The 26,638-nt window shown below is 43.1% G+C and overlaps 1 protein-coding gene and 1 long non-coding RNA gene across 4 annotated transcripts; one reads left to right on the plus strand and one right to left on the minus strand.

The window, feature by feature from the left end:
• Nucleotides 1–1,125: 1,125 nt before the first annotated feature.
• LOC145396293 (uncharacterized) lies at nt 1,126–7,238 on the minus strand. Its single transcript, XR_013896763.1, has 3 exons — nt 7,071–7,238; nt 3,503–3,638; nt 1,126–2,625 (listed from the first exon to the last, which is right to left on the minus strand). It is a non-coding gene; the product is annotated as an uncharacterized LOC145396293 (long non-coding RNA).
• A 398-nt stretch (nt 7,239–7,636) lies between these two features.
• RpL36A (ribosomal protein L36A) lies at nt 7,637–14,231 on the plus strand. 3 transcript variants are annotated; one of them, XM_080269693.1, is made up of 4 exons: nt 7,637–7,734; nt 10,926–11,012; nt 12,803–12,889; nt 14,059–14,231. In XM_080269693.1, exons 1-4 carry the CDS (start codon nt 7,732–7,734, stop codon nt 14,194–14,196), a joined length of 315 nt encoding a protein of 104 aa, XP_080125819.1. In that variant the 5' UTR covers nt 7,637–7,731; the 3' UTR covers nt 14,197–14,231. The 3 variants fall into 3 exon arrangements, with proteins under 3 accessions (XP_080125819.1, XP_080125820.1, XP_080125821.1); XM_080269694.1 differs by lacking the exon at nt 7,637–7,734 and adding an exon at nt 7,813–7,977; XM_080269695.1 differs by lacking the exon at nt 7,637–7,734 and adding an exon at nt 8,006–8,174.
• Nucleotides 14,232–26,638: the final 12,407 nt, after the last annotated feature.

Consider the following 26,638-nt stretch of genomic DNA (forward strand, 5'->3'; position numbering starts at 1 on the left):
GGCATCCCCGACTCAACATACAGGCTCGCAACCAGGGAGAGTGAAGTAGATGATTTGGAGTAAGGAATAAGAGGTGCAAATAGGAGTGGGCGTGCCGTGGGGGAGGGGGAAGTTATCGTAGTGGAGGGACACTGGAATTGGTAAAGGAAAATAGGAGAACAGAGACTACGAACTGGAAAGGAAGGGCGAAAATGTGCACAGGAGGCAAATTTTAAGTGAGGGTGGAGTAATAGCGAGCCTCCGGGAAGGGGATTTGCGGAGTTGGGTCGAGTATCGAAGAGTACGATGTCGGAGAGACCCGATTCAACACAGAGACTTTGAATATTTGATTTTTAAAGGCACCAAGAGCTAATCATAGACCTAGACGATAGACGGCCACAAATTGCCTCCATGTCGCCCTGTCCTTTGGCATTTAGCTGCCTTTCCTCAACTCACACCCGCCTCACCTCTCTCCATTTCATCCCCTTCTCTCAGTACTCACCTTTAAATTCCAAAAGGGTGCAGCATTTCCATTTTCTTACAGTCTAACAGTATTAAGGAAAAAATTCTAGTACAACATGCGCAGATGGATGCAAAACCTAACAATCTAACGCATCCTAATCTCATCTAATCTTTACCACGAAATCTAACAACAAAATCACCTCAACCGGCCCACACGTAACCAAACTAGGACCTTCCTAACGAATCTAACCTGTCCTAATCTATCATAACCTCTCGTAACACCTACCCTACCTAGAGGCTCCTAACTCTTCCTAACACCTACACACCAAACCTTACCTGATCCAACTTCTGTTACCTACCTTGAAAGCTCCCAGTACGCAAGGTTAATGTTTTTGTCAGGCCGCCTCCTTGGTTACAATCCAAATCAGCCCTCAAACTACACTTACCTGTTCTACAAACCCTACTCTCCCTGGTTACTATCTAAACATCCTCACCACGACTTCCGAACCGTAATTTTAATGGGAATTCTTAGTTACTAGTAAAACCAACCCACCAAACACATGAAGCATTCCATGTCAGTACTACATGGGTCAAGTCGTCTCCTTGGTTACAAGTCAAACCAAAAGCTGGAAGGGGATGAGGGGGGTTAAAACAAATGGACAGGTAAATAACAAAGGGTCACTGTACTTTTCCTTTTTATTACAATCAAATAAATTACCATAGAAATAAATTGCCAGGTACTGTTTCATTCCATTTGGTTGAAAAAGAAACGCGGGGTAATAAAACTATGCTTCAAGTTTTATTATAAAGATGACAGGACTGCTGGGATGAAACACAAATGAGTTTCACATACACTGACGAAACATATCCTGACTTGCACACAGAGAAATGAACCTTTCCACGCCTGTATGAACAAAATGAAAATAAAGAATGAATATATGCTTGTACTACCCCCAAAACAGACATTAGTTATTTCAGAAGATGCATGTAGAAAAATAAAAGAGTAGGAGCCCTGCTGACTTTTGGTATGGGAAACACTACCGAGGTTGTGTCGGCGACTGAGCTACGATATTCTTGGCGCTGTGGCTCTTAACACCCTCCCTCTAGTGACTCAGCCTGCCTCCCTCAACACCCTCTTCTAGGCTATGATGATGGAATACACAGGATATGCTCAGGTTGCTAGTGATTTTAGCCTGCAATTCTTTAAGTCCGTCTCGGGTGGATTGTGTGTAATGTTAACTCCGTAGACTGCAGGCTCACGCTGACATCCTGCATCCATGAGAGGATAGAGGTGCAACAGGATGAGTCACCTAGAAACAGGCGTTAAGAGTCTGTCACCCAAAATACCTTTAGTTCGTAATCCACACACTGGCATCCCCACTTCCTCACACACCCCATGGGCAGTGATCTTCAAAGTGCATTCTAAGTGGTGTAGGAAGGCTCTTAACACCTTCCCTGTAGCTACTCATTCTGTCAAGCACACCTGAATGTCGGCATCAATAACCCACTTGAGGATACTGAAGTGCTGAAGAATAAATCACTACCAAACAGGTGTTGAGAGACCTCCCAAACATTCCTTGGTAATTTATTCCATATAGAGAAGAATAATTCATCAAGGAAATGGTGTTAAGATCAGTAGCCCCTCCCTTGGCTATTTAGTATGCGTATCACACTTCATATCAAGTTTGCATTGTGGATATTGATGTGTGATAGACTAAATAGCAAGGAAGAAGGCGTTAGGATACCCCTATGTAACCCGGACGCCACTTCGAACACCTGTGCGTGCCCAGTCGGGTGTACATGTGCGGCAGCATGTGCACGTGGGGGTCGCCACCAGTTGCCATTAAGTCGCCACTTGAAGTATCCGAGGACGCACCGAGCTCCGAGGTCGACCGAGGGGAGAGGGCCGAGGGGCGGCGGACTCACGCATTCTGTCACTCCATCTCACGCACACACTCGACGTTCACACTTAATGTACAGGTACAGCGAAATATAATACAATACGATAATAAAAACTGGATGCACGACCCGTCAGCCCCTTCCCCCCGGCTCATGTCCTTGCAATGGTCCCCCCAGACTAAGGGTAACGCCACGCACTACTCCTGCGGCTATTTTACGCATCCTCGGCATCCTCCTCCTCCTCGTCTTCCTCTCCTTCGCCCTCTTCCCCTTCGCCTTCCTCCTCTTCTGCCAGAGAGAGCCAGTTAGTACACACACACACACACAAATAATACACACACATAACTCTGCTACCTCCATCCTCGAATTCCAATCCAGTCTGAGAAAGTTGAAAATAAGCTACAACAATGAAAGGTTGTCACTGCCACCTTCGACGTCCTTCTGAGAGAGAGAGAGAGGTGGAGGAAGGAAGGAGACTAGGAGGGGGAGGGAAGTTGTGTGTGTGTGTGAGAGCTGTTATAGGAAATGAGTAATACTGTACGTGGGTGAGTGAAGAAATGAGGAAATGATAGTGAGGAAATATGAATGGCTGTGAGGTGAAGTCAGGGGTCGAGAGAGAGAGAGAGAGAGAGAGAGAGAGAGAGAGAGAGAGAGAGAGAGAGACTATGTACAAATCTACTTGTACTTCAATGTCTTATCACAACTTAAAATAATCTCCCTCACCCAACACTAAAACTATGGAAAAAGACTTGTACCTCTTATTTCAAGTTATAACTCGAAGGTCGCCCTCAAGCAGTAACTCCAGCTACTCCTCCAGATCTAGACCCTAAAGAAACAGTCATAGCTTCAAGTTATACCTCATCTAGTCATCCTCCATCTGTCTCCCAGTCAGATGACACCCAAATAGATTCATACCTCCCACTTGAGGGTCTTCCTCCAACTCCTACGTCGTCCTCCAACTATATCTCCAACCCTACCTCACACTTGAACCCTCCTCTAAGGTCTACCTCAATCTCCAAGCTCACACTCCAGCTGTATCTCCAAAATCACCCATCTCAACACCTATACCTCCTCCTCCAACAATATCTCCAACCCTCCCTAAGTTCTACCTCACTCTCCAACGTCGTCCTCCAACCTTCCCTCGAGACTTTATGACCCGTACCTTCTGCTTCTTCATCCAGTTCCTCCTCAGCATCTCCTAAGTCCTCCTCCTCTTCTCCTTCGAGGTCCTCCTCCTCCTCCAACTCCTCCTCACCATTCTCCTCCCCCTTCAGTTTCTTCGCATCTTCGGTCTCCTCCTGCGGGTGAGAAAGAGGAATTATATACTGATCCCTAACACCTTGTACTAAGTGATTTATTCTGCTCACTACACCTTACACGAGAGAGAGAGAGAGAGAGAGAGAGGCGGTGAGGTGGAGGAAGGGCGACGAGGAGGGGGAGGGAAGTTTGTGAGAGAGAGAGAGAGAGAGAGAGAGAGAGAGAGAGAGAGGCGAGGTATTTTAGTCTGGCGTCTGCGAACCCACGCCGCGTCTCCTGCCATAAGGGCGAAACTCCCTTAACGCCCACCAACCGGCAACTCAGTCAACGCATTTATAAAACCTCTCGCTCCGCAACGCCTCTTCCTAAGCGAATCAAGATAAAAATGTCTATCTATATATCTATCTATTGCCAGAGCCAATCTCGTAAGGGGTGGCCACAAACAATTCGCCTCCATTTCCCTGCCCTACTAACATCATAAATACGGATAGTACCGCCTGATTAAGTCGCTTAGGTAAAGGAGTAAAGATAGTATCCCACTTGAAAACTAAAATAAAGATGCAATGCTCAGAATGGCGTAAAGGTAAAATGTTCAAAATAAATCGGTTAGGAAGAGGCGTTACGACACTAAGAGCCATTATAAATACTGATAGGCAGATTACAAGGTCGGAACTCGCCCACCACGGCAAAAGGGCGCAAGCCACACACACACACACACACACACACACACACAAGGCCTCCATGGTATAGGATAGTCACTCCTTTCCCTCAGTAATTTCTTAATGAGAGAGAGAGAGAGAGAGGAGCGCGCAGATACCCAATAAGATAGTATTTAACACTAAGACAAGGCTAGACCAAAATTAACCCGAATAAACTGCCTAAAAATAGATGTTAAGGGAGACTAAGGCATGGGACGGTTGGACAAGGTGCTCAATAACTTAAAACGGATGCAACTTGACCATCAATTGCAACATATTGATCAGTAGACGAAGGAATAAAGAAATTACATGATCGAGACAGGCGGTTGGAACCAGAACGGGAGAGAGAGAGAGAGAATGTAATAAGCAGTGTGTGGGTGTATGTGTACGTGTTTGAAGAATGTTATGTACGACTCTGTGTGTGTGTGTGTGTGTGTGTGTGTGTGGAGAGAGAGAGAGAGAGAGAGAGAGAGAGAGAGAGAGAGAGAGAGAGAGAGAGAGAAGCACCTAGAACCGTCTCACTGCGTGGCATTTTCCAAGCCGAGTAGATAGATAGATAGATAGAGAGAGAGAGAGCCTACAGACGCCTTCTTGCAATGACAGATGTACCCGGCCGGCGGAACACCTACAAATGACGGTGGTGACTCCGAAAAAAGGTAGACAGGGATCGAGCCTACAGTATGCAAGGCTGACACTCCGACCGGCGCACCCTAACCCCTAGGCCACCACACGCAGGGTCCTAGTCCACAAAATCAATGATCTTCAGGCTAAAATTCAAAGTCCGCAGTCCACCATCTGCCTTTTGGGGGATGTGTAAGGCCAGGCAGCTCCACCGCCCAATTATATCAGTGCCACCACGTGAAGGCGGCCACGTACAGCTCCCGTAATCCATTTCAACAAGTAATTTAATCTCCTAACCCCATTTAAATACGGAAAAATAGGCGTGGAATTCGGTACTATCTCGCCATCCCCCTAACCCCCAAAAGGACGATGTTAATTCAAGCCTGGAGTCCACCCAATTCTCTTTCTCTCTCATATATAACCTAAGTATCGCTCCATTAAAATTAAGGGGAAAATAAGGCTAAGTCGGACAGGGGCAGGCACTAGGGGACGCCCAGCCATGGTGCTCCGAGTTGCGTGGCAAAATAAATCAATGCCCAGACTATGTTACGGATCAATGGTTAAAATTCACTCAAACACGAAAATATAGGATGGGGTAAAGAGAGAGAGAGAGGACGCTTGGACGAGGTGCTCAATTGCGCGCGAAAACTACCATGGGTTATATTTATACTTGTAGGCAAAAAATCTAACCCTTAACTCATGTATCTGGCTGATTTATTCACACCGGTGGCCAAAAATGGATTAATTTCCTGGCACACTGCTCCGTGTCAACAAGCTGCCCTGCCTCCAACCCCTTCGCTGTTCGAAAATTAAAATAAGTCGCAGAGGGGGATGTTACGACAGCCTGAGGCAAAATTTAATCCATATTCCCCGTAAGAGACTAGAAAACTTTTTAATATGTGGGGATACGCGAAAATATGGCATGAAAATCAGGATAAAATACGTGAAATAAGCATGAGTCGCTAAAAGATCGATGTTAAGAGCTTAATTCCGACCTTGCGCCTTATTTAATCCACATGCCATCAAATAAAACAAATATTCTTAGTAATAAAAGGGGTGGCACGCGAAAATAAGTCTTGAAATACGGGGAAATAAGGGTGAATACGAGGCACTGCGCTAAAATCAAAGTTCCTTTCAATTCAAAGCCCTGGTTGTAGTTGGCATAGAAATAAAACAGGTAAAACAATCACGCTCCCGAAAATAAGGTGGTAAAAGAGGGGAAATAAGGGTTAAAAAATACGGTGCAATAAGTTCCTCGTATTTCACAAACACCAAAAGCAATTTCAGGACGCCAAAAAGTGTATGACCAAATACTGAGCCACACTTAATTAAAACATACCAAATTATCACCGCCACAGGTAAAAATACGAGTGAAATAAGGTGAAATCCGCTTGGGTCACTGCGCGCTAAAAAAAAATCAATCTCGAGGCCTTTAACTGCCCTATAATGGCTATAAAAATATCAGCAGTTAGTTAAACCACGTACTGTGGCTATAGTTGTGGGTAATAAGGCAAAATAAGGTAGAAATACGGTAAAATAAGGGGTACATCTTTGTGCCCCCGAAAATCAATGTGGAGAGCTTGAATAACCTTAAATTACTATAAATATAAAAGCAGTTAGGTATAATACGTATATTAATACTATACTAGTGGAGTATTAGGTAAAAATAAGGCTGAAATAAGGTAAAATAAGAGAGGGAGGTTACGCGCCAAAAAGGAGCGGGCGGGCTAGCCTCGCTCGGGGTCCCGCCGCTTCCCGCCATTTTTTGAATCCCTAGCCTCGCACCGCCTCCCACCCCGCCACTATTTTCCATATTTCTCTGATAGTAACGATTAATGGCGGATTTTTGACATGCATTATTTTAGCCCGAGCGACCCACCAAACACCCACATTAATTTTTCCACCGGACTCCGACTTGGAAAAAATTTATGACCGAATATAAGGACTCTGAATTTGGTCACCCATGCGGCTTCCTCGACCTGTCACTGGAAAAAGTCCAATATTTCGGCCATTTACGTGGTTACTAAAGCTTCCCTGTTTAGTTCATGCACATAAATGGCTCCTTTAACCCTGACACAAGCGGCGAGGCGTACCAGGCAGACTTTATATAAAAAAAACTGGAAAATTACCACAGGGCATGGCATAATTTCCTACCTCTGCTGCTCTCTTGGTTCCCTTCGTAACCTGTTCATCAGCGTTTGCGACAGTCTTCTCTGTGGCCGACATTTTGCGGGTAGATTTTCCTTTTAGTGGTGTCGAGACGTACACACGAGACCGATTTCAAACCAACTGATGGCCGCGGTTCAGCCTTCAGCCCGGCGTCTGATTGGCTACCCGGCCGGGGAGGTTGCCATGAACATCCCTATCTCTCTCCTCTATTTCGCCCTTACACCGCCATACTATTCCATTTCCTATTACTCCTTCATGTTATGTTAAAGAAATCATCATCTACTTTTAGCCTGACCGAGGATTTTATGTACAATTTTTGGGCAAAAGATGACAAAATTAGCAGCATCTGGCCTTCCCTGTGACGTCATGGACGACTCTCATATCCCCTTATTTCACAAATTACTAATTTTTACCAGACAAAATATATATGTACAAACTCAAAATTAAATAACAAGCTCAAATGTATGATCTTTCTCTTGCCAAAATTCATGATAAAGGAGAAATTAATGGATTTTCAAAAGCCTGGTCCGAGAGGTTTTGGGGACGAGATGAACAGACTTCCGTTCTTTCTCCCTTTGGTTTCCCCATTGCCTCTTGCGTTGGGCCGATATCCCTTTTAAATCCCGCTTGATCCACGCTTTAAACAATGGTATGTGGCACAGGTATAGTGCGTAAAATTTGAAAAAGGCCTTGGGGTTTTTTGTATATATTTTGCGTATTTCCAAAATGCGTACTGTCTGGGAAATTAATGAAAATAAGTGGCCGCATATGGAACCACGGAAGGTCGAAAATCCCATGTCGTCTGTTTGTTTACATCCAGCCAACGTGGAGAGGGGTGACGGGTGCTCCTGATATTTTTGAAGTTTTGCAGCTGTTATAGTCGTTAAATATGGTAAATAATTTGTCACAGGAATAAATAATGACTGTAGATTAATTATGGAGCTGTAGGTAATCAAAATTTTGGCTAGGACTGAATGTAAATGGAGAAAATAATGTGGTCTGAGATAACCTTCGCTTATGGGTGGTGGGTGAGTGAAGGAAGCCCCTATTATATTTGGATATTTCCTGTGGTTTGACGAATTCATAATGGTAAGTAATTTATCGTAGGCATGTATAGTGTTTATAGATTATTTCAGATCTGTGATAATCAATAAATTTTTGGTAGTTTTGGAGAAATTGCCATACGTCAGGTGGTCATCAGCTGGCCATGAGATCAAATGTCACATGGCACCACCTGTTTTTGAAGATTTATGGCGGTTTTCGTAATTACTAATGGTTAATAATGTAGGATAAAGACACCGAATACTTATTAATTATTTTGGGAATGTGATATTACTTGGGATTTTGACAAGATAGGAGAAAATACGAAATATTAACTTCCATAGGCTGGAGATAAAAAGAAACTGATTTTTCTGAAGATTTACACTGGATTGCGTTATCTGTTTTGGTAAATAATTTGTAATGGGAATAAATAATAGTTGTAGGGATTATTTTAGCGCACAGATTTCTGATTTAAAAAAAAAAAAGAGAGGTAGAAGAGAGAAAGCAACTCTGGAACTGTCTCCCTCTCAATACTGTATTTCCTACTGCCTATGACCTCATGTCTTTCAAACGCAGTGTGTCCAGACGTACTGAAATGAACGGATCTTAAATTTGGCTGTTATTTTGTTTTTATTTTTTCTTCGAGGGAACAATCGTGTGGGCTGGCCTTTGGTTCCTTCTTTCGTAGCATTAAAAAAATAAAGATGTATGAACTGAAAGTATTGATGTTTCTGAAGGTATACCATGGATTTTGGCGTTTATAATGGTAACTAATTTATAATGGGGATAAAAATAGTGATGAAAGGTTTGATTAGGCTCGAAAAGCGAATTCTGAATGGCATCGGAGGATGAGATGGATGGGGTGAAGGGAAGTCCATTTGTTTTTTAATATTCCCAGTGGTTTACATATTTAAAAATGATAAACAGTTTAAAATAAAAATAAACAATGATGATTTGGGAATTTTTGGCCATACCATGTGCTTGAAAATTCATAGCTAATTTTTTATATATTTTCAGGTGTTTTTCATAATTATAAATGGCAAATGTGAAAAATAATAAGCTACCTATCTATTGCCTGACACCATATTCCCGTAAGGGGTGGCTGTTTGTCTCTGGGTTAGTTGTTTTACAGGGAGGGGCACTAACCCTCCGCCAACCCACTTGTTGAGACGTAGGGAGCACATAAATCCCTTTCCAGTTCAAATAGTCATGAATTAATTATCGTAAAGCCCCTTCCAGCTTCAGCAATCCTAAATAATCGCAAAAAATTGTCGTAAATCCTGTCCCAGCTAAGAGAATCATGAAATAATATTCGTAAATCCCCTCCAGCTGAATTAATCATAAATAAATCTTTGTAAATCCCCTTCCAGCTCAAATAATCTTAAATAAATCATCGTAAATCCTCTTTCAGCTCAAATAATCTTAAATAAATCATTGCAAATCCTCTTTCAGCTCAAATAATCTTAAATAAATCATTGCAAAGCCTCTTTCAGCTCAAATAATCTTAGATAAATCATCGTAAATCCTCTTTCAGCTCAAATAATCGTAAATAAATCATCATATATCCTCTTCCAGCTCAAATAATCGTATATGTCATCGTAAATCCCCTTCCAGCTCAAATAATCGTAAATCAATCATCGTAAACCCTCTTCCAGCGAATATAATCGTAAATAAATCATCATATATCCTCTTCCAGGTCAAGCAGTCCTAAATAATCTTTAATAAGTTATCATATATCCTGTTCCAGCTAAGAGAATCATGAAATAATAATCGTAAATCCTCTTCCAGCTCAAATAATCTTAAATAAATCATTGCAAATCCTCTTTCAGCTCAAATAATCTTAAATAAATCATTGCAAAGCCTCTTCCAGCTTAAAATAATCATTAATAAATCATCGTAAATCCTCTTCCAGCTCAAATAATCGTAAATAAATCATCATAAGTCCTCTTCCAGCTCAAATAATCTTAAATAAATCAATGCAAAGCCTCTTTCAGCTCAAATGGTGCTAAGTAAATCATTGTAAATCCTCATCCAGCTCAAATAATCGTGAGTTAATAATTGTAAATCCTCTTCCAGCTTAAATAATCGTAAATAAATCATCATAAGTTCTCTTTCAGCTCAATTAATCTTAAATAAATCATTGCAAATCCTCTTCCAGCTCATATAATCAAAAATAAATCATTGTAAAATCCTCTTCCAGCTCAAATAATCGTAAATAAATCATCATATATCCTCTTCCAGCTTAAATAATCGTAAATAAATCATCATATATCCTCTTCCAGCTTGATCACTTCTAAATAATCGTAAAAAATTATCATAAATCCTCTTCTAGCTCAAATAATGTTAAAAATGATAAATAAATCATCGTAAATCCCTTTCCAGCTGAAATAATCATGAATTAATAACTGTAAATCCCCTTCCAGCTGAAATAATTCTAAATAAATCATCGTAAATCCTCTTCCAGCTCAAATAATCTTGAAATGATAATCGTAAAGCATTAGGAGAAACACAATGAGGTGGTTTGGCCATGTGGAGAGGATGGAGAGTGAGAGACTGACGAGGAGAGAGTATGTGAGTGAGGTGGAGGGGGGGGGGGAGCAGGAAGGGGAGGCCAGGGATGAGATGGAGGGATGGGGTGGAGAGGTATATGAGAGAGGGGGGTGTGAGCTGGGATCAGGGCAGTGAAATGGCGGGGGACAGGGCAACTTGGAGGCGGGATTAAGGTGTCTGGCAATAGATAGATAGATAGAATAATCGTAAATCCTCTTCCATCAGAAATAATCGTAAATTGTTTGGCAGGTCAACATACCCAAAACCCGCAACACCTTTTGCTGGAAATGCAAGAAACATCAGCCCCACAAAGTGTCCCAGTACAAGAAGTCAAAGGTGAGCCTGAGAGTGTCGATTCTGGCACAGATATCCCCCTCATGGTGGGAAGAAGTCTGTATTATTCCATTTATCACTAGTATCTTTATGTATCTGTTTATTTTATTTATCAGCACCATCATCCACTCACTTGATGTAGTGCTGCCTACTTTTTACTTCACCTCTTTCATTCTTTTTCAGTGTCTCCTCCTCTCTTCCTATTTCCATCGTCCACTCACTTGATGTAGTGCTGCCTACTTCTTCCTTCACCTCTATTGTTCTTTTTCTGTGTCTCACCTCCTCTTTTCCTATTTCCATTATCCACTCACTTGATGTGGTGCTGCCTACCTTCACCTCTTTCATTCTTTTTCTGTGTCTATCCTCTCTTCCTATTTCCATCGTCCACTCACTTGATGTAGTGCAGCCAACTTCTTTTTTCACCTCTCATTCATTTTCTGTTTCCTCCTCTCTATTTCTCCAATCTTTCCTGTCACTTTTGATTACTCCCCTCTCCTTTTCAGGTGGCATTACGTTGATTGACAAGCCTCATGGTTTCCTGTAAGCCAGTGTTGGGTGGTAACCATATAACCAAACCATACCTGTTTGAAGAGAGAAACCTGTACTTTACACAGGAAGAACCATATAATAAAACCTGGGACTTTCACCTGAGAGTCAGTTGGGTTTGACTCCCGGCATAATGGTAATACCTGTACTGAATATTGGATGATTTTTCCTGAGTACAGTACAGGTTCCTCTCTTCATTCTGACTTGCCGTAAGTGCTTGGGTTAGATTTAAAGCATCTACTTGCCCGAGTGCCAGAGGGTTAACTCATCCACTTCAGGCCCACAGTGGGGGCGGAGGGACTTGGATTACATGGTTGTGACAATGTGAGATCACTTTTACCTGGTCGTGGCATAGTGGATTGCTGCCTGGCGCTCTCCTGGGGGTCCTGGGTTCGATTCCCAGCATAACGGTGCAATATTGGATCATTCGTGTTCCTTCTTACGTGTCAACAAGTGGGTTGGCATAGGGTTAGTGCCCCTCCCTGTAAAATAACTAACTCAGAGACAAACAGCCGCCCCTTACTGGATTATGGCGTCTGGCTAGAGATAGGTAGATAGTCCACAGAATTCATAGTGTGATAGTTAGTTTTGCCTGCACTTGCTACCACTCTAACTACCACTGTTAGATTGGTAAACGATGCAGGAAGATAATGTTGTCACCTTTGAAGAAGTCCTTTGGTTTTCCTTATAAAGCCAGGGGTGATTGAAGGTGATACAGTGTAGATAAGAACACTGTATTCATTTTTGTAGTTTATCTGTCTATCAATCCTTTTATCTATCTACAGTGTCTGTTGTATTAAATGAATGACTTATAAAGGGGGGGGAGGCCAAGGATGAATTGGAGGGATGGAGTGGAGGGGTATATGAGAAAGGGTGTACAGCCCAAATTTGCCCAGTTCAGTGGGCCACACTTCCATTCACTCATCATTCAAGCTCTCAGAATCCTGGCTCCATCCAATATGCCAGAAACATTCACCACATTCTGTAGCTTCTATCTATCTATCTATTGCCAGATGTCTTGGTCCCGTATGGGGTGGCCGCAAACAAATCGCCTCCACGTCACCCTGTCCCCTGCCATTTCACTGCCCTCCCCCAAACTTACTCCCCTCTCTCATATACCACTCCACTCCATCCCTCCAGCTCATCCTTGTTCTTCCCCTCCCTCTTCCCCCCTCCACCTCACTCACATACACTCTCCACGTTAGTCTCTCACTCCCCATCCTTTTAACGCTTGGTATATTTTTCAGGAGCGCACCTATGCCCAGGGACGGAGGCGATATGACAGAAAGCAAGCCGGATATGGTGGTCAGTCCAAACCTATTTTCAGGAAGAAGGTATGATTCTCTCTCTCTCTCTCTCTCTCTCTCTCTCTCTCTCCTGCACTTTGCTCCTTTCTATTGGCTACTTAATTTGGGGCTTTCATTTACTTTGTTACCCCCCCTCTCTCTCTCTCTCTCTCTCTCTCTCTCTCTCTCTCAAGGGGTGGTCACAAACAAATCACCTCCATGTCACCCTTTTGTGTCTGTAAAACATTCAATAAATTGCATGGAATTACATGAGATAGTCAACACTGTATTATAAAACAGGCTTTGTGTTTTGATCCTGCCCAGCTGTAGGCTAATGTAGGTGTTCTGAGCATGTTTACAAGGCCGGGTAATAATGTTCGGGTGGTAAGGGGTATGTAATGCATTTTCAAGTAATGAAAAAATTGACGTACAAGCAGTTTCTTGGAACGTAACCTGTTCGTACGTGAGGGAGGAGCTGTTCAGTGGTGGTGATGGTGGAGGTGGAGGTAGTGGTGGTGGTGATGATGATAATGATGATGAAGATGATGATTATTATTATTATTATTATTTCTCTCTGCCCTCATTATCTTCTGTCTTTCTTCGTGCTGTCAGGTTTATTTCAGGTACATTTTTTTATTTATTTACGAAGCCTCTTTCAAATTTGTTTTTAAAATTCTGAGGCCTTTCCAAGTGCGTCTTAGATTTTGGACTGCCTTCTGTGTATGTGTGTGTGTGTGTATGAGAGAGTGTGTGTGTGTGTTGTGTTGTGTGTGTGTGTGTGTGTGTGTGTGTGTGTGTGTGTTCTTACCTAATTGTATCTTTACAGGAGTGAGTCAAGCTCGTACTGTCCCGTGTCTTAAACCATATTTATCGTACATATCCTTAAATTTGTGAATTGTTTTGGCACACTATTTCATTCGGTAGTGCATTCCATTGATCAATTGCTCTGTTTGGGAAACTGAATTTCCTTACGTCTTTATCACCTCTCTTCTTATGCAGTTTTTTGCAGTGTCTTCTTGCTGTGTGTGTGTGTGTGTATGAGAGAGAGAGAGAGTGTGAGTGTTGTGTTGTGTTGTGTTGTGTGTGTGTGTGTGTGTGCATTTACTCCTATTCCTAGCCAGCACCACACACACACACACACACACACAAATACTCATGTCCCCCAGTCCATCATCATCAAGCTGCCATTTCCCCAACTCATCCTCATTCTCCCCCAGGCCAAGACCACCAAGAAGATCGTGCTCAAGATGGAGTGCAACAAGTGCCGCACCAAGGCCCAGGTCCCCCTCAAGCGCTGCAAACACTTCGAACTCGGCGGTGACAAGAAACGAAAGGGAATGATGATCCAGTTCTAAGCTGTTGATTCGGCAGAGTAAAGGAAAAAAATGTTCGTGTTTGTGTTATTCTCAACCTTTTGCTTAGCTCGGTGTGCTTGTTGGTTAGGAAAGCCCCCTAACACCTTTTCCAGAGTGATTTAGTTTGTCTGACACCTCACTAACCCCCCTTACACCTCATCTCAAGTGATTTATTTTGCTTAAGACATTGTACTGTCCTCTTCTTGTTATATATATTCTTCTAACATCATCAAAGCCCCCTAACACTTTTTCCTAAGTGATTTAGTGTGCCTGACACCTTACTGGCCTCCGTAACACCTCTTCCCAAGTGATTTATTTTGCTTATTACACCTTGCTGTCCTCTTCTGTTATAAAAATCCTTCCAATATCACCATACTCTGCATAAATATTGTACAAAATGAACCAGCCATATCCAAAACTAAATTGCTTAGGAAAAGGTGTTAGGGAGCTTCCTTGACTTATGAGAATACCAGGCATAGTTTATAGTGTTCCATGTGGTAAGTGGTGGTGACTGTCATCCACTCGCTTGATGTAGTGCAGCCTACTTCTTCCTTCACCTTTATCATTCTTTTTCTGTGCCTGTCCTCCTCTCTTCCTATTTCCATCATCCACTCACTTGATGTAGTGCTGCCTACTTCTTCCTTAGCCTTTATCATTCTTTTTCTGTGCCTGTCCTCCTCTCTTCCTGTTTCCATCATCCACTCACTTGATGTAGTGCTGCCTACTTCTTCCTTAACCTTTATCATTCTTTTTCTGTGCGTGCCCTCGTCTCTTCCTATTTCCATCATCCACTCACTTGATGAAGTGCTGCCTACTTCTTTCACCTTTATCATTCTTTTTCTGTGCCTGTCCTCCTCTCTTCCTATTTCCATCATCCACTCACTTGATGTAGTGCTGCCTACTTCTTTCACCTTTATCATTCTTTTTCTGTGCCTGTCCTCCTCTCTTCCTATTTCCATCATCCACTCACTTGATGTAGTGCTGCCTACTTCTTTCACCTTTATCATTCTTTTTCTGTGCCTGTCCTCCTCTCTTCCTATTTCCATCATCCACTCACTTGATGTAGTGCTGCCTACTTCTTTCACCTTTATCATTCTTTTTCTGTGCCTGTCCTCCTCTTTTCCGATTTCCATCATCCACTCACTTGATGTAGTGCTGCCTACTTCTTCCTTCACCTTTATCATTCTTTTTCTGTGCCTGTCCTCCTCTCTTCCTATTTCCATCATCCACTCACTTGATGTAGTGCTGCCTACTTCTTCCTTCACCTTTATCATTCTTTTTCTGTGCCTATCCTCCTCTTTTCCAATTTCCATCATCCACTCACTTGATGTAGTGCTGCCTACTTCTTCCTTCACCTTTATCATTCTTTTTCTGTGCCTGTCCTCCTCTCTTCCGACCTCTCTTTCCTTTCAGTCACTTTTCTTTCCTCCTCAGGTGGCTCTACATTGAGTGACAAGCCAGTGGTATCGTGTGTGTGTGTGTGAATAAACCTTGCCTCATCTTTGGGTGGGAAAAAGAGATGATTGAAGATAATGATGATGGTGATGAAGATAGTGGTGGTGATGATGATGGTGACGATGATGATAGTGATGGTGACAATGGTGATAGTGATGATGATGATAATAATAGTGATGGTGAAATTTGATAGTGATAGTAGGGTAAAGGAAAGCCATCGGTAATTCATTTAATAATTATATAGCCTTTTATCACAGACCTTTACAAAAAAATACATGAACAGAGTAGAAATAATATGTATCTATTTCTGTATGTATCTATGCTTTAATCACATAAGGGGCAGCCACAAATAAATCTGCTACCAGGCTGCCTTTCTTCCAACTCACATTTTGTCATCTCTGTCTACCCCATCCCTCCATCTCCCCCTCCCCTTCATCTCACACTCTTCTAGTTAGTCTCTCTGCCTGTACATGTAAACTGACATTCTTTTTAACTTTCTCTAGAGCATTGAGGCCTGATAGCATCCAGGATCAGTCACCTCTTGGCAGATGTCGAGGGATAGAGGAAAACAGCTCTCAGGTCTATCTTAGGTAGGTTAGTAGGTAGCATAGTAGATAGTCGAAGTAGGTGATAGTAGTAAAAGGCGATATTAGATTTAACCCTGGTTCAAACCTCACCCTGGATCAGCATTTAAGTAGTGAGAGAGAATTTGTGAGATAGTTCATTTGTGAGATACTGTAGTTTATTTGTGAGAAAGAGATAGTAATGAGGGAAAATTTGAGTTGTGAGACAGTTCAGTTGTGAGAGAGAGAGAGAGACAGTTCAGTTGTGAGAGAGTGAGTGAGACAGTCTAGTTGTGAGAGAGAGTGACCAGTTCAGTTGTGAGAGAGTGAGACAGTTCAATTGTGAGAGAGAGTGAAACAGTTCAGTTGTGAGAGAGAGTGAGCCAGTTCAATTGTGAGAGTGAGACAGTCTAGTTGTGAGAGAGAGTGAGCCAGTTCAGTTGTGAGAGAGAGTGACAGTTCAGTTGTGAGAGAGAGAGACAGTTCAGTTGTGAGAGAGAGTGACAGTTCAGTTGTGAGAGAGAGACAGTTCAGTTGTGAGAGAGAGTGAGCCAGTTCAGTTGTGAGAGAGTGAGACAGTTCAATTGTGAGAGAGACAGTTCAGTTGTGAGAGAGAGAGACAGTTCAGTTGTGAGAGAGAGTGAGCCAGTTCAGTTGTGAGAGAGAGTGAGACAGTTCAATTGTGAGAGAGAGTGAGCCAGTTCAATTGTGAGAGAGAGTGAGACAGTTCAATTGTGTGAGAGAGTGAGCCAGTTCAATTGTGAGAGAGAGTGAGACAGTTCAATTGTGAGAGAGAGTGAGACAGTTCAATTGTGAGAGAGAGTGAGACAGTTCAATTGTGAGAGAGAGTGAGACAGTTCAGTTATGAGAGAGAGAGACAGTCCATTGAGAAAGTGTGATAGGTTAATTGTGAGATAATCCAGTAATGTAATCCACAGCCATTACCATCAAAAATAAAGTGCCACATCCCTGGTTTTCAGATGTAAGAGAGTGAGAGAGTTCAATTGTAAGAGAGAGAGTTCAATTGTAAGAGAGAGAGAGTTCAGTTGTAAGAGAGAGAGATAGCTTAATTGTGAGCTAGTCCAGTCATCCACATAGCCAAGAAGTTCACATCCCCGGTTCAAACCTCGCTTCGGCACGTCAACCCTGGACTAAACAGGCGAATGGACTGCCCTTGAGGTGGTGGCCGGCCCAGGTTACGGTGATGTGGTACAGTGAGGGTACGGTGACGTGGTACACCACTCTATATACACCTGGGGACGTTTCCAGCTGGTACACCTCCGTTCCTAAGACCGAGCCTTGATGGGGTCCTTCCACACTGACCTGTACCTGTAATAATAATAATGATGATAATAATAATAATAATAATCGGAGACATTTATGTGAAGCTACAGAACATGGTGAATGTTTTTGGCGTATCCGGTAGAGCCAGGATTCCGGGGGCTTGAATGATGAGTGAATGGAAGCGTGGCCCATTGACTCTATCGGATACGTTTATGTGAAGCTACAGAATGTGGTGAATGTTTTTGGCGTATCAGGTAGAGCCAGGATTCCGGGGGCTTGAATGATGAGTGAATGGAAGTGTGGCCTATGGGATTGGGCAAGTTCGTGCTGTCTGGACATTGCACCCTGCCCTTGGGTGGGAAAGGAGGTCCAGATGATGATGATGATAATAATAATGATAATAATAACTAATAATAATAAAAATAATGATGATAATGAAACTACTAGTAATATTGATAATAGTAATAATAAAAATACTGCTACAGCAATACCCCGATATACAATACCTGTAGATGTGATACCCCGGCTTAACGATGGGGGTCGAAATACCACCATACCCCGCCTAACGATGGCCAGACCCCAGTTTAACGATGGGTTTTGAGTTTTTAAAGCCGATGTTGATGATATTTTAGACTAAAATTGTGTGTTTAGGTTGATTTATAAACTGTTTTTAGACTTAGATTAATGTGTTTTAGTCATAGGTGGGGTGAACATTGTCGTTTTTGTGTTTAGGTTGATTTATAAACTGTTTTTAGACTTAGATTAATGTGTTTTAGTCATAGGTGGGGTGAACATTGTCGTTTTTGTGTTTAGGTTGATTTATAAACTGTTTTTAGACTTAGATTAATGTGTTTTAGCCATAGGTAGGGTGAACATTGTCGTTTTTGTGTTTAGGTTGATTTATAAACTGTTTTTAGACTTAGATTAATGTGTTTTAGCCATAGGTGGGGTGAACATTGTCGTTTTTGTGTTTAGGTTGATTTATAAACTGTTTTTAGACTTAGATTAATGTGTTTTAGCCATAGGTGGGGTGAACATTGTCGTTTTTGTGTTTAGGTTGATTTATAAACTGTTTTTAGACTTAGATTAATGTGTTTTAGCCATAGGTGGGGTGAACATTGTCGTTTTTGTGTGTAGGTTGATTTATAAACTGTTTTTAGACTTAGATTAATGTGTTTTAGCCATAGGTGGGGTGAACTTTGTCGTTTTTGTGTTTAGGTTGATTTATAAACTGTTTTTAGACTTAGAGTAATGTGTTTTAGCCACAGGTGGGGTGAACATTGTCGTTTTTGTGTTTAGGTTGATTTATAAACTGTTTTTAGACTTAGATTAATGTGTTTTAGCCATAGGTGGGGTGAACATTGTCGTTTTGGAGTACAGTTTACTAAGCTTGATTTTTTCCAGACTTATATTTGATGATTTTCAGATGTTATTTGTTGGTTTTAGTGAGTTATTTACAGGTGTTAGGCTTGGGTTAGCTTCCTTGACGGCTGTTAGGCCATTTAGATTGCCTTTACACTTGTTTTGGGCTCATTTGGGTGGGTTTTGGACTTGGTTGGGGGGAAACGAGAGGCTGGTAAACGCTGCACATTGCTTGTTAAAAGTACCCTAATATACCATACCCTGCCTAACAGTGGGGTTTTACCTATCCAATTCTGTACATTGTTAAACCGGGGTATACCTGTACTACAACTGCTGTACCACTACCACTACTGCTGATTTTGGTAAGTCTCAGGGATAAGGGACTGAACAGGGAGGCTGCCAGAGATCAAGCAGCATGGAGAGCTGCCATTAGGTGACCAAGGTTTATAATTATGATAGAAAATGAGAGAAAGAGCATATGGTAAGTAATAGAAGCGTGAGTTTTAATATTGTGACATCTCTCTCTCTCTCTCTCTCTCTCTCTCTCTCTCTCTCTCTCTCTCTCTCTCTCTCTCTCACCTCTCCTTGGTCTGCCCTGGTCGTGTCAATTATGAAGTAGTTAGGGAGTCCAACCACGCCTCGTTCAAGTCCCTCTCCATACGCCAGACATCCTACCCACTCCATGCCTTCCTCCTCTCCTCTTCTCTCCATGCTTTCCTCCTCCTCTCCTCTTCTCTCCATGCTTTCCTCCTCCCCTTCTCTTCTCTCCATGCTTTCCTCCTCCTCTCCTCCTCCTCTCTCCTTCTCTCCATGGCCTTCTTCTGGGTCTTCCTCCTCTTCTTCCTCCTCCATATTCAATTCACCATTCCAGTTTTCATTTATGTGTCTCTCTTCTGTCTCCGCCCCTCTGTAGTGTTCATAATTTTCCTCTTCCTCCTCTTCCTCTTCCTCTTCCTCTTCTTCCTCCTCTCCCTCTTCTTCCTCATCATCAAATTGGAAAGCATTGAACATTTCATCGCTGGGCTGTGAATCACTCAACATATCCTCTGAATTTAGTGTACCATCTCCATTTTGACTTCCTATTTGAATTCCTCCTGTTTGAACTCCCATTTGGTCCCCTATTTGGACTCCAGATCTGTATAGAGTAGCAATCAGTCCATCTCGAGAAGCCAGACCATCCGAGCTTCGAGGGAGAGTGTCCGAAAGTCTGGCTATGCTACTTTCCGAACTTTGAGAGACGGTATCCAAAACGCGGTCTTTGGTGAGGCTTTCGGAGCTTTGATTGGGGGTATCTGTTAGTTGATCCCCCTTGCTAAGACCTCCATATCGTCGGAAAATACTCTCTGTTGATGTATCGCGAGTGCTGAGACTTTCCGAGCTACGAGAGAGGGCATCGAAAACGCGATCTCGATTCAAACTCTCAAAACTATTGTAGAGGGTGTCTGCTACGTGATCTCGCGTCAGGAGCTGCCAGGTCACCGGATCAACCCTGTGCCGGATCATCTCGGTTGGGGACTCCAGATCTGAGAGGAGGTGAGCTGAGATTAGGGGCTCAAAGCTCATTGGGGGCTCTAGGGCCTCGGGTAAGCTGGCTCTCCGTCGTAGGTCTCTTAGCGTGGTGTAGTCGTCTAGGTGATGCGAACTGAGATGAGCTTTGAGGGGATCCGAGCGTAGGTGAGCTGATTTGAGGGGATCCAAGGGTGGGTGAGCTGAGTTGAGGTGATCCAAGGGTTGCTTGACTCGTCGTCTCAAGTCCGTAAGGGTGAAGAACTTGTCCGATGGGTCTGTGGACTCGGACTGGGGAGAGAAGGGGGGATGATAGCACGATGTCCCGGTCCCAGTGATTGGCAAGTGGGGATATTCGCCCTTGTAGCAGCCACTGAGCGTCTGTATCACCTGAAAGACACAGAGGCATTAAAGACTGTCTACCTATCCATCTATCTATCTGTGTCTATCTATTTATCCATTTATCTATCTGTCTGTTTATCTATCTAGCCCATAAGGGGTGTCTGTCGTTGAGTTAGTTGTTTTACGGGGAGGGGCACCAACCCTCCACCAACCTACTTGCTATTTATCTACCTGTCTCTATCTATCTATCTGTCTGTCTATTTCTCCATATCTATAGCCAGACGCTGTACTCCCATAAGGGGTGTCTGTCTGAGAGTTGTTTTACGGGAAGGGGCCACAAACAAATCACCTCCATGTCGCCCTGTCCCCTGCCTCAAATCTAAGGCTAAATGACACACACACACACACACACACACACAGTACTTGACACCTAATTAATATCATTACCCTAAGGACAAAAACGTACATAGCAAAAACGTACATAGATATACGTACAAGGTAAAAACATACATAGCTAAACGTACATAGCAAAAACGTACATAGCAAAAACATACATAGCCAAACGTACATGGCAAAAACGTACATAGCCAAAAGTACATAGCCAAAAGTACATAGCAAAAACGTACATAGCTAAACGTACATAGCAAAAACGTGCATAGCCAAACGTACATAGCAAAAACATACATAGCCAAACGTACATGGCAAAAACGTATATAGACAAACGTACATGGCAAAAACGTACATAGCCAAACGTACATGGCAAAAACGTACACAGCTAACGTGTATAAAGGTATGTATTCTCGTCAGTTAAGGAAGCTCCCTAACACCTTTTCCTAAGCGACTTATTTCGTCTATTATACTTTCCTCCGTGCTCCCGAAAATATTCTGATATCTCCATACTCTTGCTTAAATAACGTACAAAAGGATATTACCCAGCCGTATACAGAAATAAATCGCTATGGAAGAGGTGTTAGGGAGCTTTGGCGATATTGGAAGGATTGGAGGACAGTAAGACTTAATAGGCAAAATAAATCGCTTAGGAAAAGTTGTTAGGGAGCTTTTGTGATACTGGAATGATTTATGTATCACGGAGAAGGATAGTAAGATTCAATAAGCAAAATAAATCGCTCAGGAAAAGGTGTTAGGGAGCTCTGGCGATACTGGAAGGGTTTATGTAACACGGAGAAGGATAGTAAGATGCAATAAGCTCAATAAATCGCTCAGGAAAAGGCGTTAGGGAGCTTTGGTGATGCTGGAATGATTTATGCAACACGGAGAAGGATAGTAAGACGCAATAAGCTCAATAAATCGCCAAGGAAGAGGTGTTAGGGAGCTTAACCGACAAAATAAGGGTGCGGTTGGAGGATGAGGGTGAGGTTGGAGGATTAGGGTGCGGTTGGAGGATGAGGGTGACGTTGCAGGATGAGGGTGACGTTGGAGGATTAGGGTGAGGCTGGAGGATTAGGGTGAGGCTGGAGGGTAAGGTGAGGTTGGAGGATGAGGGTGACGTTGGAGGATTAGTGTGAAGTAGGATTGGGGTAAAGTCCCAGGTACCCCAGATAAGGGTGAGCTTGGTGGAGGACTAGGGTGAGAGCGGTGGCAAGTGTGACGGACCTCATCCTCGGGGAAGTGTGTGAAGTGTGAGGGATCCAGGTCGTCGAGGTCATCCTGGTGGGGGTCATCGGGGTAGGCTGAGGGCAGGTCACGCGCCAGGTCCTTCAGCGATGCCACGAGCGAAGATGAGTTTAGCCCGAAGGTTGTCGAAATAGGGGCGCAGACAGAGGATGAGAAGTGCATGGAACTGGAGCTAATTGGGGTCATTGCGAGGCTAATTGGGTAGTTAGTTGGCACAGTAGTTGAGCCTGTAATGGTAGGCATAGTGGAGGAACGATCGTTAACGTTCACCATACCGAAGTCACGATTGGTAATATTTTCTGGATCAGTTTCGTCCCTGGGTCTTCTAGCCTGAGATTCAAGCTTTATGCCCTCATTCTCTGGCCTTTTAAATTCATATTCTGGCCTTTTAAATTCATATTCTGGCCTTTTAAATTCATATTCTGGCCTTTTAAATTCATATTCTGGCCTTTGAAATTCATAATCTGGCCTTTTAAATTCATACTCTGGCCTTTTAAATTCATATTCTGGCCTTTGAAATTCATACTCTGGCCTTTGAAATTCATACTCTGGCCTTTTAAATTCATACTCTGGCCTTTTAAATTCATATTCTGGCCTTTTAAATTCATATTCTGGCCTTTTAAACTCATATTCTGGCCTTTTAAACTCATACTCTGACCTTTTAAAATCATACTCTGGTCTTTTAAACTCATACTCGGGCCTTTGAACCTCATACTCGAGACTTTTAACCTCATCCTCGAGTTTTTTAGCCTCTTGAGGGTGTGTGGTGGCCGCTACTATCCAAGCACGACCTTCAGCAATTCTCTCAACATCGGACAGGGAGCGTGATCTCCGTCTTGCGCCTCTGCGGAGATACACACGCCTTTTCGTCCGTGGCGCCTCTAGGAGATCATATTTTCGTGTCTTCCGTGATACGTGACGCTTGAGGGGGTTCACGAAGTCCTCCAGCCTCACCTGCACCTCTTGATCATGCACTGGGCTTGGGTCTCGAGTTGTACCTCTCACCTCGTCCTCCAAATTGCTCTGGCAACCCTGATTGACGAGGATGATTCGACTGGGAGGGGATACCATTGATACCATACCCCAATGGTGGTCGTCAGTCTGGCAGCCATGATCCAGGAGGGTAGACAGTCTCTCGGCACCATGAATTGAACTTGACTGCACTCTTCCCCCAACTTTTACCTCCGTTTCACCCATTTCCACCCCCGTTTCACCCATTTCCACCCCCGTTTCACCCATTTCTACACCCGTTTCACTCAGTTTCACGTCCATAGCTCGAGGAGGTTGACTTATTCCTTGTTCCATAGGTGTGGGAGAAGAAGAAATTGATATGGAAGATTGTGTTGAAAGTTGATGCATTTTTTCATCGCTTGTGTCATTCACCGCACTGATTTCCGTTCGTTGATGAGTAGTACTGAAATCCACAGCATCACGATCTCCACTTCTTCGTGACTGGAGATGCATAGGGGAACTTTGATTAGGTAGGAGATGGAGGGAGGGCGACCGCACGGGGGGCAGGGGGTGTCCCGTTGAAGGCATCAGTGCCTTATCCTTGGTCTCCGATGTCATCCGAACCTGCGTATGGTCTCCGATAGGGGGTTCGAAGCCTCTCCCAGCCTCCCCCTCCCTCACCCCAGTCTCAAAAAGTCTCCGGGCATCAGCAAAGTTTTTCTTATACGCCAGATAGGAAGTAGAAAGTGCGTCTTCAACTCCAGAAACGTCTATCGCTGCGGAAAGTTGATCGGGTGGCACATCGGGGACTCCATCGGGATCAGTATCGGTACCGGGTCTTGCCATCCACTCATCAGATGGAGCCCTGCTGATATCTAAAACCATCATAAAGATAAATATTAATCAGAAATCTATATCAGTGTCTTTTAAATTCAAACTTTAAAAATTCCCTCTCTCTATCTTGAATTCTTGCCATCCCCTCATCAGATGGAGCTCTGCTGATGTCTAAAACCATCATAAAGATAAATATTAATCACCAAGTTAATGCCTTTTAAATTTAAACTTAAAACTTCCCTCTCTCTATCTTGAATCCCTGCCATCCTCTCATCAGATGGAGTTCTGCTGATATCTAAAACCACCATAAAGATAAATATTAATAACAAATCTAAATTAGTGTCTTTTAAATTCAAACTTTAAAATTTCCCTCTCTCTATCTTGAATTCTTGCCATCCACTCATCAGATGGAGCTCTGCTGATATCCAAAACCACCATAAAGATAAATAATAACTAAATCAATGTCTTTTTAAATATAAATCTATTGCCCTCTCTCTCCATCTTGAATTCTGAGCTTCAATAAGAGACTGTCACTATGATGCTAGTCACGAAGAAGTGCTATGGATGTAGAGTTAGATCATTGTGAAATTAATTGTAAAAGGACGAAAATCTGGGCCAAGTTAAGGTGAAAGAAATGTAGTCATATCAGTGAATAACATCATCATCATCACTACCACCACCACCATCATCATCACCACCACCATCATCATCAGCAGCAGCAGCAGCACAATCATCATCACCTCAGTCATCATCATCATCACCACTACCTTCATCATCACCACAGTCATCATCATCATCACCACTACCTTCATCATCACCACAGTCATCATCACCACCACCACCTATCATCATCATCATCACCACAACTACCCATTATCATCATCATCATCATCACCACCACCGCCACCCATCATCCATCTTCATCATCATCATCATCACCACAATCATCATCATCACCTATCCCTCATTCACACACACACACACACACACACACACACACACACACACAAACCCCCCCCTCTCTCTCTCTCTCTCTCTCTCTCTCTACTCACCGAAGCTCTCAGTCTCCAAGGTCTTCACTGTCTCCATCTTCTTCTTCCTCCTCCTGGGGGGGTTTGGAGATGTTGTCACTTCCCCTCTGGTCATTTCCCCTCTCAGGTCATCTCCTTGGACGGTACCCCTCAGATTCCCCTCTAGGCCAGTCAGTTTGTCTTGTTGCCTTGAATTCCTTGATCTTGTCTTTATATCTAGGTAGTTGTCTTCTTGGAGTGACCCCCTTGAAGGTGCACCAATTTCTTCCCTAACAACCTTGCTTGTACTTGTCTTTAAATCAGCATCATTTTCTTGCCCAATTTGTCTTGAACTTGTCTTTCCGGAATGGCTGTCTTGCTCAGTATATTGCCCTTTTGTCTTGCCCAGCATGGATTGTCTTGAAACGGTCTTGGAATCAATATCAGTTTCTCGGCCAGTGATTTGTCTTGAGCCTGTGTCGATATTGGATTGGCTTTCTTCAATATTTCCCCCTCTTGTCTTGGCTTCTTCAGTATCTTTCCCTGTTGTCTTGATCGTACATTGTCTTGAACTTTTAAGGTCTGTGTAGCTGTCTTGGCGGCCCCTCAAAGGTGTGGACAAGTCGGTAAATGTCTCGAGAAACAAGTCACCTTCAATGGTACTGTGTAATACGTAGAGGAGAGTTTGGCCAGTGTGTGTGTGTGGATGCATGTAGTTACTCTTCTCATCTACCCTACTATCCATGAATTTACTATCCTTATCTACCCTACTATCCTCATCTACCGTCCTATCCTTCAAGTTACTATCTGTCTCCATCCTATAGTTCATAAAATTACCATCAGCGTCTAACTTACTGATGTTACTATCCAACTCAGTCCTACAATCCCAGAGTTTACCATCCACATCGACCTTATTATCCATGAAGTTACTCTCCGACTCCACCCAACTATCCGTGAAGTTACTATCTGTCTTTGCTTTACTATCCTTATCATTACTATCCAAATCCACTTTTATAACCGGTAATTCTTCAAGAGACTGACTTTGAGATAAATTCCTTTGCCTTAATTCTTGCTTTGCTTTCTTTTGCTTTGATTCTTGCTTATTGCCTTGCTTCGAATTCTTTATTAACCCATTTTCCTCCCTTTCCTTCAGTAGTTGCTTTTCCTCAGTGTGTTTGACGTCTGTTTGTTGTAACTGCATTGTCTTCACTTCGGTCCTTGCTCTCATCTCCCAAGCCTTTCTCTGCCTCCTCACCTTCCCTACTATCCTATCTAGGTGTTCCTGGCTAGACTGTGAGCTGTAGTCTAAATGGTCGATACTATCCAGACTATCGGCACTTCCTGAACTAATAACACTACCTAGACTATCAAACCTACGTCTATTTTGTGTCACCCTCCCTCGCATGCTACTCAAATACTGATCCGCTTCCTCGGGAGTCAAAGGCCTTTCGGGAGTACCAGGGGGCGTAGTGGGAGCCTGAGAACGTACATCGTGCTCCC

Source organism: Coenobita brevimanus, chromosome 36 (genome assembly GCF_032717465.1).
Source record: "Coenobita brevimanus isolate Jiangsu-jjx chromosome 36, ASM3271746v2, whole genome shotgun sequence".
NCBI classification, from domain to species: Eukaryota; Metazoa; Arthropoda; class Malacostraca; order Decapoda; family Coenobitidae; genus Coenobita; species Coenobita brevimanus.